We start from the raw sequence: 16,518 nt of genomic DNA, 5'->3' as shown, positions 1-16,518 counted from the left end.
GTTAAAAATTAGTATTGTAAATTTGAGGAATAAGAGGGAAAAAAATCATGTCGATTGTGGAACCAAACACGTATAATAGGAAAGTTAATAATTATGGTAACGTAACTTTGTTGGTCTAAATTCAAAAATTAGTTTATTTGAAATATTATTTTCCTTGATCTTCTCTATTTTGTTATTAATTAATTGTATTATATTAAATTAAAATCTTTTTTTAATTTTTTTGTTCCATAATTTTCTATGTTCTGTAACTAATTATTTATATTCTTTTCAGAATAATAATAAATACATAATTAATTCTTTAACAAACTAAAATAATGACATTTTTAATAAATAATGAAACTATGAATAAGAAGTCACACTAAAAACTAAAAGATTGTTATTTTGAAAATTTTCCAAAAAACAAATATTTCAATGACTAAATTAGTGTAATTCCACAGGTTGGTGTACGTAAACCTCTTCCCCTAACTTGAGAAGACAGAGAGGTTGTTTCCGATACACAAAGAGAAGTTTTCAATAACTAACAGCCAAAATTGAAATTTTGTAAAAAAAGTGTCCCGACTATGCAAACGGCTTGATTTACTGCCTCTGATTCACTGCAATTAGTTGCGCCTAGAGGATGACCAACTGGTCCTTGAACCACCACCAAACGAGTTTCGTTCATCACGCCTGCCACCACTGCTCCACCGATCAGTCTCGGGAGGTGGAGACTGGCCTGCTACGTCAATTTTCTCTCTTCTGAACCTGGGCACAAACTTACCGGGAGTAGGTGCAGCTGCTGTTGCTGCAGGTGCAGTTGCTCCAGCTTCTGAGGGACGACCTATAGTTGAAGGCTCAAGTGACATAGGCATGGATTTCCCCAAGACCACCTCTCTCTCCAGCCTTTTCTTCTCTTCAAGTTCTAGCTCTCGTTGCCTCTGCTTTTCTGCAATAGCATCTAACTTGGACTTCCGATCAGCTTCCTCTCTTTTTCGCTTCTCTGCCTCTGCAAAATTCTCAATGCATTGTCATAGGATTCTAAATGGACAATAAATGACAACTCAAAACCACAACCCCAAAAGAAAAAGGGTAGATTGGTGAAGGATAAAAAGAACTTGAGAGGGGTCAGTGTAGCTCCTAAACACTTGAGGATTATAAACCAGACAACGACGCATGCATGAAAGGACTTGCGAAGGTGAGAGTACATTACAGACGGTATGCATAACCTCGAAAAGGTCAGGTTTAAATAAGCAACGACAATTAAATGATGCTCTGCTAAAATGTTATCAGAAGCATAAACGTCTTGGTGAAACGCACTTCATTGAAAATCGAAATGCAGTGCGTAAAATGCATCTTTAACCAGAAGGATACCTTCATGTTTCCGCGCATCCTCCTCTTCCTGCAACCTCTTCTGTTGTTCTTCCTCTTTTCGCAGAAAGAATAGCAGCTTCCTCCTAGTGTCCCTGTCCTGTTTCCTTGTCTGAATTATCCGGTTTATTTGTTCTTGTCTCTCCTGTTTCTTGCTATTGAGTTTGGCTTCCCTGCAGCTAACAACTCTTTCTTGGAATATTCTCTGCAAAATCAGTGCCTATATCAGCTGATGGTGTAACGCTAGCATATTCAAAGTGTAAAATATGTCAAAAGACCTTTTTCCAACAACAACCGTGAGCTTTGGTTCCCAAAGGCCAGTGGCATAACAGAATTCAGTTAGTTGAAGCAAATATCAAAGGCAGTGCCCCTTTACAACCATAAGCTCAAATACATAGTCCTAAGACACAAATACATAATGCAACCAAATAAAAAAAATTAAGATTAAGAGACCTTATTCTCCAACATGCGGCCCAGCCTACTCTTCTCTACAAGGTCCCCACCATGTCGTTGTCTGCTCAATTCAATTTCTTGCTGCAAGATTGTTGTAAATCCAGATCCATTAATCAACAACATTTGACCAAAAAGAAATACCAAAATTTAGTTCCTTCAGAAAGAATTCAAGGAAAATGTCAAACAATAGGTTGTTAATGGTGGTTAGGCAAAACAAATGCTAATTCTATGCATACCTGCTGCTCACGTTCATGAAGAGTAGCCTCTTCAGCTAAATGCCGTTGAAATGCAGATTCAATAAGAGGCGCTGCTTCTTCTCTCTTCGCTCTCTCCAAATAATCCATTACTTTGGCAAACTTCTGCCATTTTTTCTCCATTTCCTGCCTCTCCCTGAGTTGCTCATGTAATGCCAACTCCATGATATCCTTTTTGGTCATCTTTTCCTGCACTTAGGTTAACATTAGTAAGAATTTCTATAGAGATCTGAATAAATAAACCAAAAAAGGTCCAAATTTTGTATGTACTCCATCTAAGACTGGTTTCTTCTTCCTCTTGCTGCGCTTTTCAGCTTCTTGCAGCATTGCTTGGGCCTCTTCGAGTTCTCTGTCCTCTATCTCTTTCAGAATCCTTTGGTTCCTTCTTTGCTCTAGCTCAGCAGAAACCCTTTTTTGCTCGGCCTCTTCTGTCATCTTCTGATGTTCTCGCCTCTTTGACTCTTCCACTCGTTCCTTCAAGAAATGTCAACAGAAATTCATCAACCAAGAAAACAATGATAGCATGAAACTCCAACACCCTCAAAAAGGGAATACCTTTTCCAAGAGTAAGCGCTCTTGCTCTTCTTTGCGCTTCTCAATTATGGACTTCCGTGCCAGGAGTCTCTTATGCTCCTTCTCCACTATCTCCGCCAAATTAGAGAGGGCATCCCCAAGCTTGGCAACTTTCTTCGCAGGGGGATAGATCATTAACCTTGCGTTGCAAAGGGATTCAGCAAAAAGTGACAAATGATCCCGGAGTCCTTCAGCCTCAATACTCTAGAAACAAATATAAAAATGGAAATGCAACAAATTATTCTAATTTTTCTATGTCCACGGAAGGCAAAGGAGAGGAGAAGAGAATCAATCCCGAATTTAAAAAAATAAATACGGTTAAAATGAAAGAGGTAAAGGCTAGGTCTGGCCCTCCACCCCCTACAATTCCAAAATAAAGCTGCTAGGCATGACAGTATATATGCGAAGAAGATGCACCAAGAAAAGTATACAAAACTTTATTGGGATTACCCAAATCTTTTCACATAAGCATTTAGGAAACACACACAGAAATGTTCTGCAACACTTGTTCAATGTATTAAACCACAGAGGTACAAGGCTAAACTTAACAAAGAACAGAAGGAACTTCTCACTTGACGCACATCCCCATGTCCCAAAATCCAGAAGCAGCACAAAGTGCTATGCTGTAAAAACTCTACATCAAAAGTCAAACAACTTCCAAGAACTATCCTACACCATTCGGCCCATATTCAATCTAGCAAGCAAGATATGTACTTGTGGTGCTAGCTTTAGCGTTTGACGGACACTTACAGACACCCACTCATTTACATAGCAAAAACTTAAGATAAAGCCCATACATTTGATCCCTAGATGTACCATTACTTTCTCCCAAGTTTTTTTGTTCATGTGTAGCAAGAAGTAGAAGATATAACCTACCAGAACTGTTAGAAAACAAAACAAGAAAATAAAAGTAGTGAACTAAGTAAATGGTTTTATTCAAATAGGGAAAAGAAATCATGTAGCTCAGCACAAATAATGGTAAGGCGGACAGGATATCTCACAACCAACTTAGGAGCATAGAGAAGAGGAACATCCGGTGAATACAATTGTACCTGTTTACCGAATAAGACAGAACCATTAAGGTGATCAACTTTAATGGCTACAAAATTATGTCTAACAGCATCAACAGAAATCTTCTCAATAGCAGCAAAATCAAAGAATGGAATCATCTTAGACAGATTACCAATCTGGATTGTCTGGTACACCTGAGATACCTGCAAACATAAAAAGAAGCAAAATAACCACACTCTAAGTTAGTTAAAATGTAAGATAAAATGCCAAATAACAAAGACTATAAAGTTAAACCCGAGAACCTGTTGGAGCAACCTCAGAGTAGCAAAAAAATGTCAAATAACAAAGGACTCTAAAGTTAAACGCGAGAACCTGCTGGAGCAACCTCAGAGTTGCAAGCTTTTCCAAAGCTGGAACATAGTGGGACAGTTGCACTTCAGGAACTGAAGCAGCTGAAGATAGCTTACCCCCAAGCTTTGAGATTTTTTTCAATAAGGGTTGCACTTTCAGTGCCAGATCCAAAGGAAGGAACTCATGTTCCAACAGATTATAAAGATCTTTTACTTCTTGAGTAACACAGGCCATCACACCTCTGGACACCTATATCCGTGAAAAGAAATTAAGAAAAAACAACCGGAACTGCAAGACAATTAAATAATTAAAAATGGAAGATCAATCTAACAGTACAACACGAGCCTCATCTGTACAAATACACAGTAATTTAACACCACACCTATCGTTCTATATATTAAATTCAAAAAGACACCAATGTGCAAGAAAAGAAAAGAATTTATTTGGGGATTGGCTTACCAATTCCAAGAGTATTGACGACCTGGAAAGCTGAAATGAGAAAGCAGAAAGGAAATGAAGGTGAGAAAGTAAAATCAAGACAAATGTTTTATAAGAAACCAACATTGATCTACTGCTTCCCTATTTATAAAATTTAAAAAATTACCACTTCTTTCTTCTCTGATCTGGCTTCAACATCAAAGCCAATGAGATTGGCCAACCTCAAACTCCTCTCCTTCTCATTTTCAAGCTCCAGATGGGATGCACCATATAACTTATCATAAGGAGACACAGACAGTGCAGCTAGAACAACAGATGATGCTATTAACTGCAAATCCTTCTGGCTTAAGTTCTTATTAAAACTTTTCTGAAGAGAAAAGAGTTTGAGCCATGCATAAGCATGATAAAGATGATTTGATGACATCCAGAATATTTCTGTTAGCTTGCCATAGTACACAACCATCAGTGATGGTTTAGGAATTTTCTTGACCATGCACATCAATCCATATATGTCTTCAATAGAACGAAAGGCTTCCTGCGTAATGTCCAAATAAAAAAGTGACAAACAAATTCATGCACCTCAAAGCAATCTCAAAAGGCCGTTGCAAGTGTATGAAAATTCTACGCCTCCCCTATCTAAATATTGTATATGATATCAGAGAAACTAATAGACACCTGCCAAAGTCCAAGTTCTGTTGAAACTTTGAGTTGCTCAATTCTTGTGTCCAGATACAACTGTAGGCTTTCTGGAGCGGACAGATCCGGACGGTCCCTCTGGTCTCTAAACTTGTTAAGATTTGCCAGATGATTCCGTATGATTTCACAGAGTCGACGTAACTCTGTTGTACGTTTGTACTGCTTACAAAACTGAAAGGCACGGTGCGCCGTCATCTGAGCATATCAAGAGAGCTTAATTCAATTTCATTTGTCGCACCAACAAAATATATTCATAAAATCCACTTGGTACAGATATAGAATTATTGTCAACACTCAACAACGATGCAGCAAGCTCAAATGGCACACAGGACAAACCGGATTTAGCTGTAACTTTTAAGTTGCAAACAAGATCCCACCCTATGATTTTAAGCAAGAAGCACAATAATACCAGAAAAACAGCTTTCTGATTAAACAATTTATGTTGTCAGATAGAAGCCCAGCACATCAAGATAAATAAATGCAATCAGTAGTAGAAGCAAGTAAAATCATAGTGCATGCAGACTACTGACTCAAAAATCCTGTTTCAAAAAAAAAAAGACTCAAAAGCAAGCAAGAAAAAGAAAGAGGATAATCAACCTACTAATTCTAACAGAAACAAGGTCCATGGTGTTTGATACGAAAAATACAAGCAAAAAAGTGAAGCGCACAGTTTAGAGAAAATTATATCACATGTATGAATTTAGCACCATTAATAATCAAATTGCGATCAAAACAATTAATCTCAACATCCAATGTACAACAGTGCAATAGTTATCCAACTCTTGAGTTGAGATTCAAATCGTCATTATTGTTTGAACACATACTTCCATGAAGCGCCTCACTTTGTATCAATTTATCACTTTAAGCGACAATACGATGGTTTTTAATGGCATTGAAACAACTTGCTCAGTAACTTACTATCTAAACAAGATACTGAAAAGTTAGGATAACCAAATCCCTCATGTGCCGACATAAACACGGTATGAGTTTGACTCCAAAATACTAGAAGAAAAGGAGAATAACAAATAAAGAAAGAAAGAAATGGAGAGGGGTAGGGGTACTTACAGCATACAGAGCCTCTAACTTTGAATTATTGCGCAAGATCTCTAGAACAGTTCTATATGTCTCCCACAAGAACTTAAACCAGGGTGTGACCAGTTCACGATCAGATCTCTCTTTACCTTTCTCCCCACTAACATAACTCAGCATTAGATCTTCAGGTCTTTTATCAGCTTCTAAGTCTTCCACATTCAGAGCTTCCTCTAAGACCTGTGCTTGACTGCGAGCCAGTTCAGCTCGCTCAGTGGCTAAATGCATAAAATGCTTTATCACCTCCTCCAGTGAACTAATGTTCACTTGTTGACAGACACTACGATATTGAATTAGGCCATCCTTGGCAAACCTCCCCCTTCTCATGTCAACACATAACTCTACATACTTGAACATTATTCTCTCATGTGTCTTTGTCCATGCTCTATACCTCCTTGATGTAATAAGATCATGAAGTGCTTGCAAGGCTTCTTGCTTTTGTCCAACATTAATCAGCTCTACATCAGAATAAGCTCAGGAATGATTAAAGAGAATAAGTGAGTGCTTTTGATTGCCCAATACTACCAATACAGCAAACCTAAAGACATAATCTGTGCTTGTAACTATTCTAATACAAAACATTTAAGACACTTAGTGTACTAAACGCTCCATCCCCCAACCCCACTGACCCACCCACCCACCCAAAAAAAAGACTATGACAGAAACAACTAACCTTCAGCTCGCTTCAAAGCACTCTCAGGTTTGGCAAAATTCGCCATTGTGAGGATCTAGAAAGCTAGACCTTTCACCTGAAGATGACTAGTTAGATGAAAGAAGATTAGACAAAATCTTCCAACAACAAATAACAACAATATGACCATTAAATACTTGAATCATGTGTCAAGGAACTGCTAAAAATAATCCTTTACAATGAGCCAAAAAAAAATAAAAAATTATAGTCTTTTTTGCTAAAAACAAACAGCAACACTCATTGTTTTAAAACATAAAAGAGTTCCTTGAAATCTTTCACTGGGTGAAAAAACTGAAGGCACCACAGATTTTGCGAAGTTACAGAAAACTAACAAGTTTAGAACACAAATGTAGAAGAAGAACAACAACTATTTTCTTTCCATCTCAATTTTACAAACTGGAAAAAAAAATCTGCATGACAAAACGATCTCAATCCTCACACAACTATCCATATGAACAATATTTAATAATCAACTACGCCTCAATTTGTGGTTCAAGCTAGTAAATAATAATGCATTTTCAAAACAAATTAGGATATGCTTAAAACACAGCATATCAAAGCCGTCTAAAAGATGGAATACAAAAATAATAGCATTAACAACAACGAAATAATGTGAAAAAGATCATTATTACTAATAAACTAAGATGAAAATTCAACTTCAAATCTGAAATTTTACATCACAAACTCCGCAAAATATTCACAAAAAAATACAAAAATTACTGATCCAACTGCATTATTTGCATGTTAATGCACATACCTGTATAGAGAGTTCTATATGCTAAAACTACCAATTATAAACAAAAAAAATCATCAATAAGGGACAAAAAAATAGAAAAACATGTGAAAACTAGCAACATTGCTATACAAAATTATGAAACAATTAGAGGAATTGATATATACCTGGATTTCGATCTATTTAATCGGCCGCTATATCATTTTGCCCTAAAACCTGCGAAGAAGAAGAAGAAGAAGTTTAAAGGATGAGATGTTGGGGTTTATAGTTTTCGGTAGTTTTATTAAGACCGGGTCTAGTATGTTAGCTCCGGTTTAATTAACCCGGTTTTTTCTTACCTCTTGGTCTCTTGGAAATTGGAATTTAGGGTTGCAATCCAATTTTGTAAAAGCGCAGTCATATTAAATTTTGGGAAAAGCCTCAAATATGTTAATCGAACTTTTAAAAAAGGATCATTTATGTTATCGGTTAAAAATTTAGCTTATTTATGTCATTATCGTTAAAAAAAATGCTCATTATTATTTTTTAACAATGATTTTGCAAAATCACTGTTAAAAAATAATGGCATGAATGAGTGTTTTTTTTAACGGTATTGACATAAATGAGACAAACTTTTAACTGAGGGCATAAAGTCTTTTCTGAAAATTTAATGACATATTTGAGTCTTTTCCCTAAATTTTGTAAGGAAAAATCGTTATTATAATTACTATGATTTTAAAATATTACTACCTAACATAGCTATGCTTAAAATTTTATATTTCTCTTATTACTCAACTAGTGAATTTGATCGCGCTACGCGCGGGTTTAATATTTCTGGTAAAATTTTACTTCATTTAGCAAAATTTATCATTACAATTGTTTTTTTATCTCTACAACTTTACAAACCATTATTTCCTTTAATTCCACCTTTACATAAACTTGGTAACTTTTGTTTTATCTTTTAAATATTTAACGATATTGTTATCTCTCATGCACTTGTTATTTGAATTATAACTATAAAATTTTCCGAGTATATACATATTCACATACATAACTTTTCTTATTTTTATTTTTTGTAATTTTTTCTATTTTAGAAGGTCATGAATATTTCATCCCGCAAACATATAAAAGGTGAATGTCAAATATTAAAAAAAAAATTTGTAAGTTTTTGTGATATAAACAAAAAGAATAAAATGGACATTTTATTTTTAGTTGTATCAAATTTAAATTTATTTAATTTTATATAGTTGCTTGTTTAATTATTATTTTTCTCTCTAATTATAACAACCTAGTATCCATTTATTGCTTCAATGCATAAATAATTACAAGTAAATAAGAAACTTTTACAAATATTTTCGTAAGCAATTTCAAAATAGAATTCTTAGTCGTCCACCACAATATTGCTCCATCTCTCATATTATTTTTTCACTATTGTGTTTTATAAAAAATAAAATACAAAAAGAGATGAACATGAGTGTATTTACTGATTTGCAAAAAGAAAATCACACTTGAATGAAGCTTATCTTGCTTAGTTGATAAATCTTCTCTTTCTAAATATGTTATCGCTGATAATATTACATTTTCATATAATTTGTAGTGAAAAGAGTAAATTGACCATTGGAAGAAAATTTTAATTTACAATGAACCAGTTAGATGAGTAATAATTCTAATCAATAACGAAAAGTCAGTAACTTCGTATTCTTAGTAACATCATATATCTATGTGATCTACAATAAGAAATTTAAACGACAATCATATTTTCTTTATTCACGAAAAACTAATTATTACGTAATTACAATTTATAAACCTTATGTACAATTTATAATGATAAGTCACTATATAACTTTTAGAAATATTTGTGTTGAAAAGTTAAAGTATTAATTTTTTTGGTAAAATTTGGACACCAACCAAAAGAATGATAAAACAACTGCTTACACTTCATATTTCAACTCCTCTCATAAATCAATAAAGAGATAATATCTATATAACTTGCAAATAATTAACGTCTAATTAGAGTATTATCTTCATAAGATATATAAATTAAAATTTATTGAGGTAAATAAAAATAAAGACAACAATTAAGATATCGTAATACTAAATTGAGAGAGAATAAAGGAAGAGATATAAAATGAACAAATAGGGGTAAAAATAAAATAAGCGCAGAAAGAAAAATAGAGAAATTGTGTTAGAATTTTGAAGTAGTTCATTTGATAGTAAAATTCTGAAACGTTGCATTATCTATTTCATCAAAGAGTTGCAATTAAGTGGATGCATTTCTTTTTTTATTATTATTGAAATTCTGTATCCATAACCATTTTTTCCATAATTAAGCACACTAATTATGGGAAAGTAAATATTGATTACGAGGAATGAAATGAGTATAATTTTAAAATGCCAAAATGATAGCCTTTGAAATTTTTTATTTGTAGCAAGGTATAATTGATCATTAATTAATAATTATTAATAATACAATTGTGTAAAAATAGAGAAAAATGCATAGATCTTAAGTAAATAGACAAATACCTTTTGTGATCATGAGGCATGCCGTACATTAAAATGATAATAATAAAATAATAATAATTATTATTATTATAATAAAAAAAACTATTGGCTTATATAAAAAAGCTCCATGGTAATATCCTTAACATATATACATACATTAAAAATTAATCAAGAATAGATAAAATAAACTCTTAGCTTACCTCTTTTGCTCTTCATATAAAAAGCTTCATAATAATTATCCTGTTTAAAAGGATGCTAATATATATACATAAAAAATAAAGATCATGGATGGATAAAATAATAGGAAGAAGATGAAAGAGAGAGAGAAAAAAATTACATGAAACCCTCCAAAAAGGTATAAGAAAATATGAAAAAAAAATACTTACATGAAACTCCAAAGAAAATGTCTAAGAAGGTATGAATATTATGTATTTAGATGTGTGATCATGCACATTAATTACACTATTATGTATTTAGATGTTACATATTTCCTTTTGAAAGGAAGAGTTAAATGTACTAAAGGCTAATAATTAGGAAAGTGGATAATTATTTTTAAAGGTTATTGAACAAAAAATGAGAGAAAAAAAATTAAAATTCTAAAAATTAAAATAATACAGTATGTTGATCAATGAAGCATGCCACATCAACATGATTTTATTCAGCTTTATATTATATATAGATTTCTTTCTCTATTCTGCATCCCTTTTCTTATTCATGAATTGCATCACTATATTTTACCCTTGTATTGAACAATGAGACTCCATAGCAAAGATAAATAATTAACTCATACAAGATTGAAAAAACAATCATGGATACAATCTAATACAAGTAATGATTGGTTGGCATTGTATTTGATACATCTCCCTCTGGTAATATTATAACGCATATTACGAGTATGTAACATTTTAAAGTACTACCAATACACAAAGCTAATATATTTATTAGTTTTTCTAATATATTCTATCCAACGAATCCTTAATAGTAGTCACCAGTGGAACATTCTTCTTAAGACCAGCCTCTCCATTGTCTGCAGCCTTCTCAAAATACTATTTTTGCCTGCTACAGAGAGCAACTAGTATGTCCTTTGACATAGAGATCAGCCCAAATCATTGTAAGCAGAATAAAGTTGCTGCTTGGTAAAGTTCCTTTCAGCATAGTTGCTAGAACGTTACCCAAATGGTATTACTTGACTTAGATACAAAATTAGTCGGGGCTCCAAAGTAAGCTATTTGCAATATTAAACAATCTGAAGAATAAGTCAATACAAGGACATCAAAAAGAATTAGTTTCTACAATTTTTATTTGATAAAAGAATAGAGTATCTCATTGAACTGCTACCATTCTTATAAATATGATCCATAGTTTGAGGAAGCACTCTCCAAATGCGAAATCGTCAGTTGTTATTTACATCTCCTCAAACTCCAGAACCAAAATCTTAGGGTAAGATATCAGTCAAAGTTCAAAAATAATTTTATCATGTCTGATCCTTCACAAAGAATACTTACGAGTAGCTCGTAGAATCAAGCAACAAATTAAACACTCAGATGAATGATTTCTAATCAAATTAAACACATCTTATATTAGACCACCCACCATAAAGCTCGTTCAAGAATCAAAATGTAACGCTTGGTACTGATATAGCCAGTTTTTGTCCCACAAGCTATGAACAGTTTAAATAAGATGATTGCATCAAGATTCTCCCTTTTACAGGTCTATCTGGTATCTAATCATCCATACCTAGTTTGCACGACTTTTAATTACATCAAGTTCCATTTCAGTTGGATCAGTAGCCTGCAACTCAATCTGAATTCCGTCAAGCTCTCTCTTGAATCTGTCCTTTGAACTGGCATAGATCATCTTGCTTCTCACTCTTGCTGTGTCAGGGGACCTTAACAAAGAAAAACCACAAATGAGACAAAATTGGTGTGACTCTATCGTATCCATTAAAATGCCTAGGAACATTTTGAATACCATGCGATGAAAAAGATCCTGCTTTTTTGGCAATTTTCCTCAGTTACGAAGTCAAAATCGTAGACAGCATATCTGCATTCATCAGCAGGAAGACTTTCAGCAAAGTCCTCATAGCTTTGAGTTGGCTCACCAACTTTTTCAACCACAACTTGCTTTTGCTTCTCTTCTATCTTAAAAACAATAAATCGGTGAGTTCTTTTTGTTTTCAGCTCCAAGAACGTTAATTTGCAGTCATCATGCACTGCCATCCCAGATGCTGCGTTAGCCTATAGTAAGAAGAATCACATCCCCCAATCATGTTAGAAAACTTCCACATATAATTGATCACATGAGCATCTATAGCTCAAAAATTATAATGCAATTAAAAAATAGCTGAAGAATATAAATGGAATGGACCTTCAAGATAAGTTTTGATTGCATCTAGTTGATCAATCAACACCCCTAAACCAGTAGAATTCAAATTCTACTCTATTTCTATCTTCTTTTCCCTATGGTAATTTGAATCCCAAAACTCATGGTTGGTGATGGAGACATGTTCACTAGGTTATTCGTAACTTATCAGGCCATTGCATTACTATGCAGCAGCAATTGTCTGTCTGAACACCATCCAGAATACAGAATAACACCTATCTCACCCCGTTGTTTCATTTTGAGATAAACTTTTTAAAATGGATGACAGGGAGAGTGGAGGGGATAAAGGTTTTGGCAACAAATGCAAGTGAAGACATCATAACAAAGCTGAGTGGTTAAGAACCATGACGTCTCAGGTTCAAATCTGCTGAAGAGAAAAACATAAGGTGATTTCTTTTCATATGTTCAATCCTAGGGCAGAGTTATCCAATACATGTGTTGGCGGGAGGTAACACGTAATTATGAAATAAGTCGAGATGGACACAAGCTGACTCGAACTCCATGGGCCATAGTTACAAGGAAAATATGCAGGCGAAGACATCATAAAAAACAGTGATCTTCCTAAATATTTCAGTACACTACATTGCTATTTCAGACTGGTAATAGCTGGATTGAATTAAACTCTAAAACAAAAATAAAAAATAAAAAATACTCATAATCGTTTTAAAGGAATAGGCAGAGATCAATCATCCTATTCACTATAGAGTAGACTAGGGTAACTAGGTTCCATTATACATGGAACAACATTTTTTTTTCAGCTTTCTTGATAACCATGGTATTGGGATGGACCTGCCACCTAACTCTGTACATACAGGAAGAAATCACCTAGTTGAACCTGAAACCTCATGCTGCTCAACCCACGTCATTGACCACTAAGTTACACCCTTGGGTGCTACAGGAACAACATCTCAAAGACATAAATCCTACTATATAGTTTACTTTTTTTATAAGTCCAAAAATCCACTCAATTTGAAAGAGTACAAATCCATGTTCATAAAGGGGAATTAAACGATGTGTAACAAAGTCAGTAGATCAATCAAATTATCAAACACCTTATATACCAGCTCACTTTTTCAGCTAAACCCAGATGAAAATGAATCAAAAATGTTCAACTAAGCAATATATAATTGAATCAATCCTGAATTTCTACAAGATCTCCCACACAGCTAATCTCAAAATATTCTAAAAAAATCACCACTAAAGGAAGTGGTGCAGCGTATGGCTCTGCTGCTACTCCCTTAACGAGATCTCAATATCGATCCTACATATGGAAAATACTCAGTATAGAGTGTTTTCCCAAAACAAGCCCTATGCGGCGCGAATCCAAATTAATCAGACTAAACACCATGCAAATGCAAATGCAAGCAACTACAAAATTCACAATTTAGATGAACAACCAAATAGCTTCTCTCTGATCAGATAAATCACGTATCAAAATCCAAAAAAAAAAAACAACGATCATACAACACAATAGAAAAGTAATTATGCTTATTTGAAAGTAAAAAAAAATACAATAGAAAAAATCGAAGACTCACCATATTGATTGTACAGAGAGAGAGTATTAAGTTTGAAGAAGAACGAAAATTCAGAGAGATCAAAGTAGTAAGGAAATAAGAAGTTAAAAAGGAGGATTTTGTGGAGCTGAATAACGGGGTTTCTGTGAATTTAGAACGGTGAGGCAGTTAGGGTGTGGAGTGTAAAAGCAATGACTTTGCGCCGCGTAAAAGATTTTTGTTTATATATAATAGGAAAAAGCACAAGGCGTAATACATATATTGAATTTTAAATTTGAGTTTAAATTTTAATTTTTTGCTTATAACTTTTATAATGCACAAAATAGACATTTTAAATAAATAAATACATGAGTCTACATGACACAATACGCATTGGACAAAAAATGACATGTAAGACATGTTTAACTTTATACAAATTTAAGTGTTTATTTGTGCACACTCAAAGTTGAAGGACTTAAATGTGAATCAAACCCAAGTTAAAGGGTATATTTATGTATTATATATCCAACTATAATAAATATGGTATGCAGTTGGCAGATACCCTTTATATTAATCGATATATATGTGTCATAATCTTCTCTATCGATCCAATATTTATTAAATATCGAATTAACTAATAAGGTTGTGTCACGTGTCCCTATTTAATCTTCTGTTAGAGTAAAGGGCATATATGTTGTAGGCATAATACATAAATATGCCCTTTAACTTGGCTTCAAATCACATTTATGTCCTTCAACTTTAGATGTGCACAAATAGACACTTAAACTTGTATAAAGTTGAACAAATAAACACACATGTCCTACATGTCATCCCACATGTCATTTTTTGTCATACGTGGTACGTGTATTGTGACATGTAGGACTCATGTGTTTATTGATTTAAAAGTTGGATAGTTTAAGTGTTTGTTTGTGCGTTATGAAAGTTGAAGGTCAAAGTTAAAATTTGAAGTCAAGTTTAGGGTCTAATATATGTATTATGCCTATGTTGTAAGGGGCACCAATTTCCCAAAAATATGGTGGAGGATATCTGCGTATCATTTACGATAATTCAAAGTTATATTTGTTCTTTTTCCTATATATTATGTAGGAAGAATACATAAACTTGACTATTAACTTGGCGTCAACGGTCAATTATAACATTTAATTTTGGATTTATACAAGTAGACACTTAAGCTTGTATAAAATCGAACAAATGAACACATTTGTTATATATGATACTCTAAATGACGATTGTGTGTCCTACGTGGTGTCCTACATGTATTATGACATGTAAAAACATGTATGTCTACTTGTTCAATTTTATATAAGTTTAACTCTGTATTTGTGCATAACTAAAGTTAGAGACATAATTGTCCGCTAAAGCCAAGTTAAAGATTGTGTTTATGTATTATATATGTTGTTTGATTTGTTTTAACTAAAATATATGCTTCTAACTTTAAGTGTGCACGTATATTTACTTAAATTTATATAAAATTGAATAAATAGAATATTTATCATACTCAGTATTATATTTGATTTTTTTATTTTTAAAATAGTTATACCGATGTTAATGTTAGTTTCTATTTGAAATTATTATTTAAATAATGTAACTCTATGCTGTGACATTTATCTACTACATAATATGGCATATACGTGCAATATACGTCTTGCGTAGCTAGAATATTAGAAATAATCAAATTTAAACTGAATTTTGAGTAGAATGTTTACCAACAATGTGCATTCTGTAATTTTATATCAATTCTGAATTAGATTTTGTCACTATTCTTGAATGTGGTGCGGGCCATTGATCTCTCTTTCACTCAAAACAAGAGTTATGAACGGTTTTTCTTTCCTTCAAGGCTCCGAGATAAAAATACAATTTTTACGAAAAATTGTTCAAAAAAATTCAATTCATGTTTGCTCGTCAACAAGAAGCACACAAACAACATGTATCAAGTGATTCTATATCAATCAGTGATACATATATACAATTGTCTAACTGCTATATTTATATACTTCACCTCTCTTGTCTCCACTCTCTCGCAATCGCTACTCTAGCCTAACACATATAACATATACATATCTAAACCAATTTTCATTCACACAGACGAATTAGCACCCAATTCGTACAAATTAGATGCTCCATAACAAATATAATTTGACTATAGAGAATAAACAACAAAACTATAGTTATAATATACTAATATAATTTTTATCTTTGCTATTTCTAAAATTTATTCTTACTCTTTTATCGTTTGTAAGAAAAAAACCTATCAACGTGTAATGTATGATTCTAATTTGTTTGGTTAAAAAAAAAGAGAAAAAATGTTTATGGAACGGAAAAGAAAACGAATAAAAGATTAATACCTATAATTTTTTTAGGCGGAATAGTTTGGTGGACCCTTGTATTTGGATGCGTTTGTATTGTGAACCCTTCTACTTACATATTTGTCAACTGAACCCCTAAACTCATCAGAACATAATATTTTAAACCCCTTTGACCATTGACCGAACTTATGTGTCATTGATA

General features: G+C 33.2%; 2 protein-coding genes across 3 annotated transcripts; both read right to left on the bottom strand.

Moving 5' to 3' along the window:
• Window positions 1–359: 359 nt before the first annotated feature.
• LOC101260094 (eukaryotic translation initiation factor 3 subunit A-like) lies at window positions 360–7,932 on the bottom strand. 2 transcript variants are annotated; one of them, XM_026027761.2, is made up of 14 exons: window positions 7,801–7,932; window positions 6,883–6,968; window positions 6,186–6,667; window positions 5,100–5,315; window positions 4,591–4,959; window positions 4,446–4,475; window positions 4,008–4,235; window positions 3,677–3,838; window positions 2,607–2,828; window positions 2,322–2,525; window positions 2,034–2,240; window positions 1,798–1,878; window positions 1,348–1,549; window positions 360–982 (listed from the first exon to the last, which is right to left on the bottom strand). In XM_026027761.2, exons 2-14 carry the CDS (start codon window positions 6,926–6,928, stop codon window positions 600–602), a joined length of 2,832 nt encoding a protein of 943 aa, XP_025883546.1. In that variant the 5' UTR covers window positions 6,929–6,968; window positions 7,801–7,932; the 3' UTR covers window positions 360–599. The 2 variants fall into 2 exon arrangements, with proteins under 2 accessions (XP_025883546.1, XP_025883547.1); XM_026027762.2 differs by having other exon boundaries at window positions 6,883–6,958; window positions 7,801–7,917.
• A 3,602-nt stretch (window positions 7,933–11,534) lies between these two features.
• Window positions 11,535–14,239, bottom strand: LOC101259796 (actin-depolymerizing factor 1). Its single transcript, XM_004249480.5, has 3 exons — window positions 14,032–14,239; window positions 12,086–12,351; window positions 11,535–12,002 (listed from the first exon to the last, which is right to left on the bottom strand). The coding sequence occupies exons 1-3, from the start codon at window positions 14,032–14,034 to the stop codon at window positions 11,852–11,854; spliced, it is 420 nt and encodes a 139-aa protein (XP_004249528.1). The 5' UTR covers window positions 14,035–14,239; the 3' UTR covers window positions 11,535–11,851.
• Between the last annotated feature and the right edge of the window lie 2,279 nt (window positions 14,240–16,518).

The sequence above is a fragment of the Solanum lycopersicum genome, chromosome 10 (genome assembly GCF_036512215.1).
Source record: "Solanum lycopersicum chromosome 10, SLM_r2.1".
Lineage (NCBI taxonomy): Eukaryota > Viridiplantae > Streptophyta > Magnoliopsida > Solanales > Solanaceae > Solanum > Solanum lycopersicum.
This window is presented reverse-complemented; position numbering and strand designations above follow the sequence as displayed.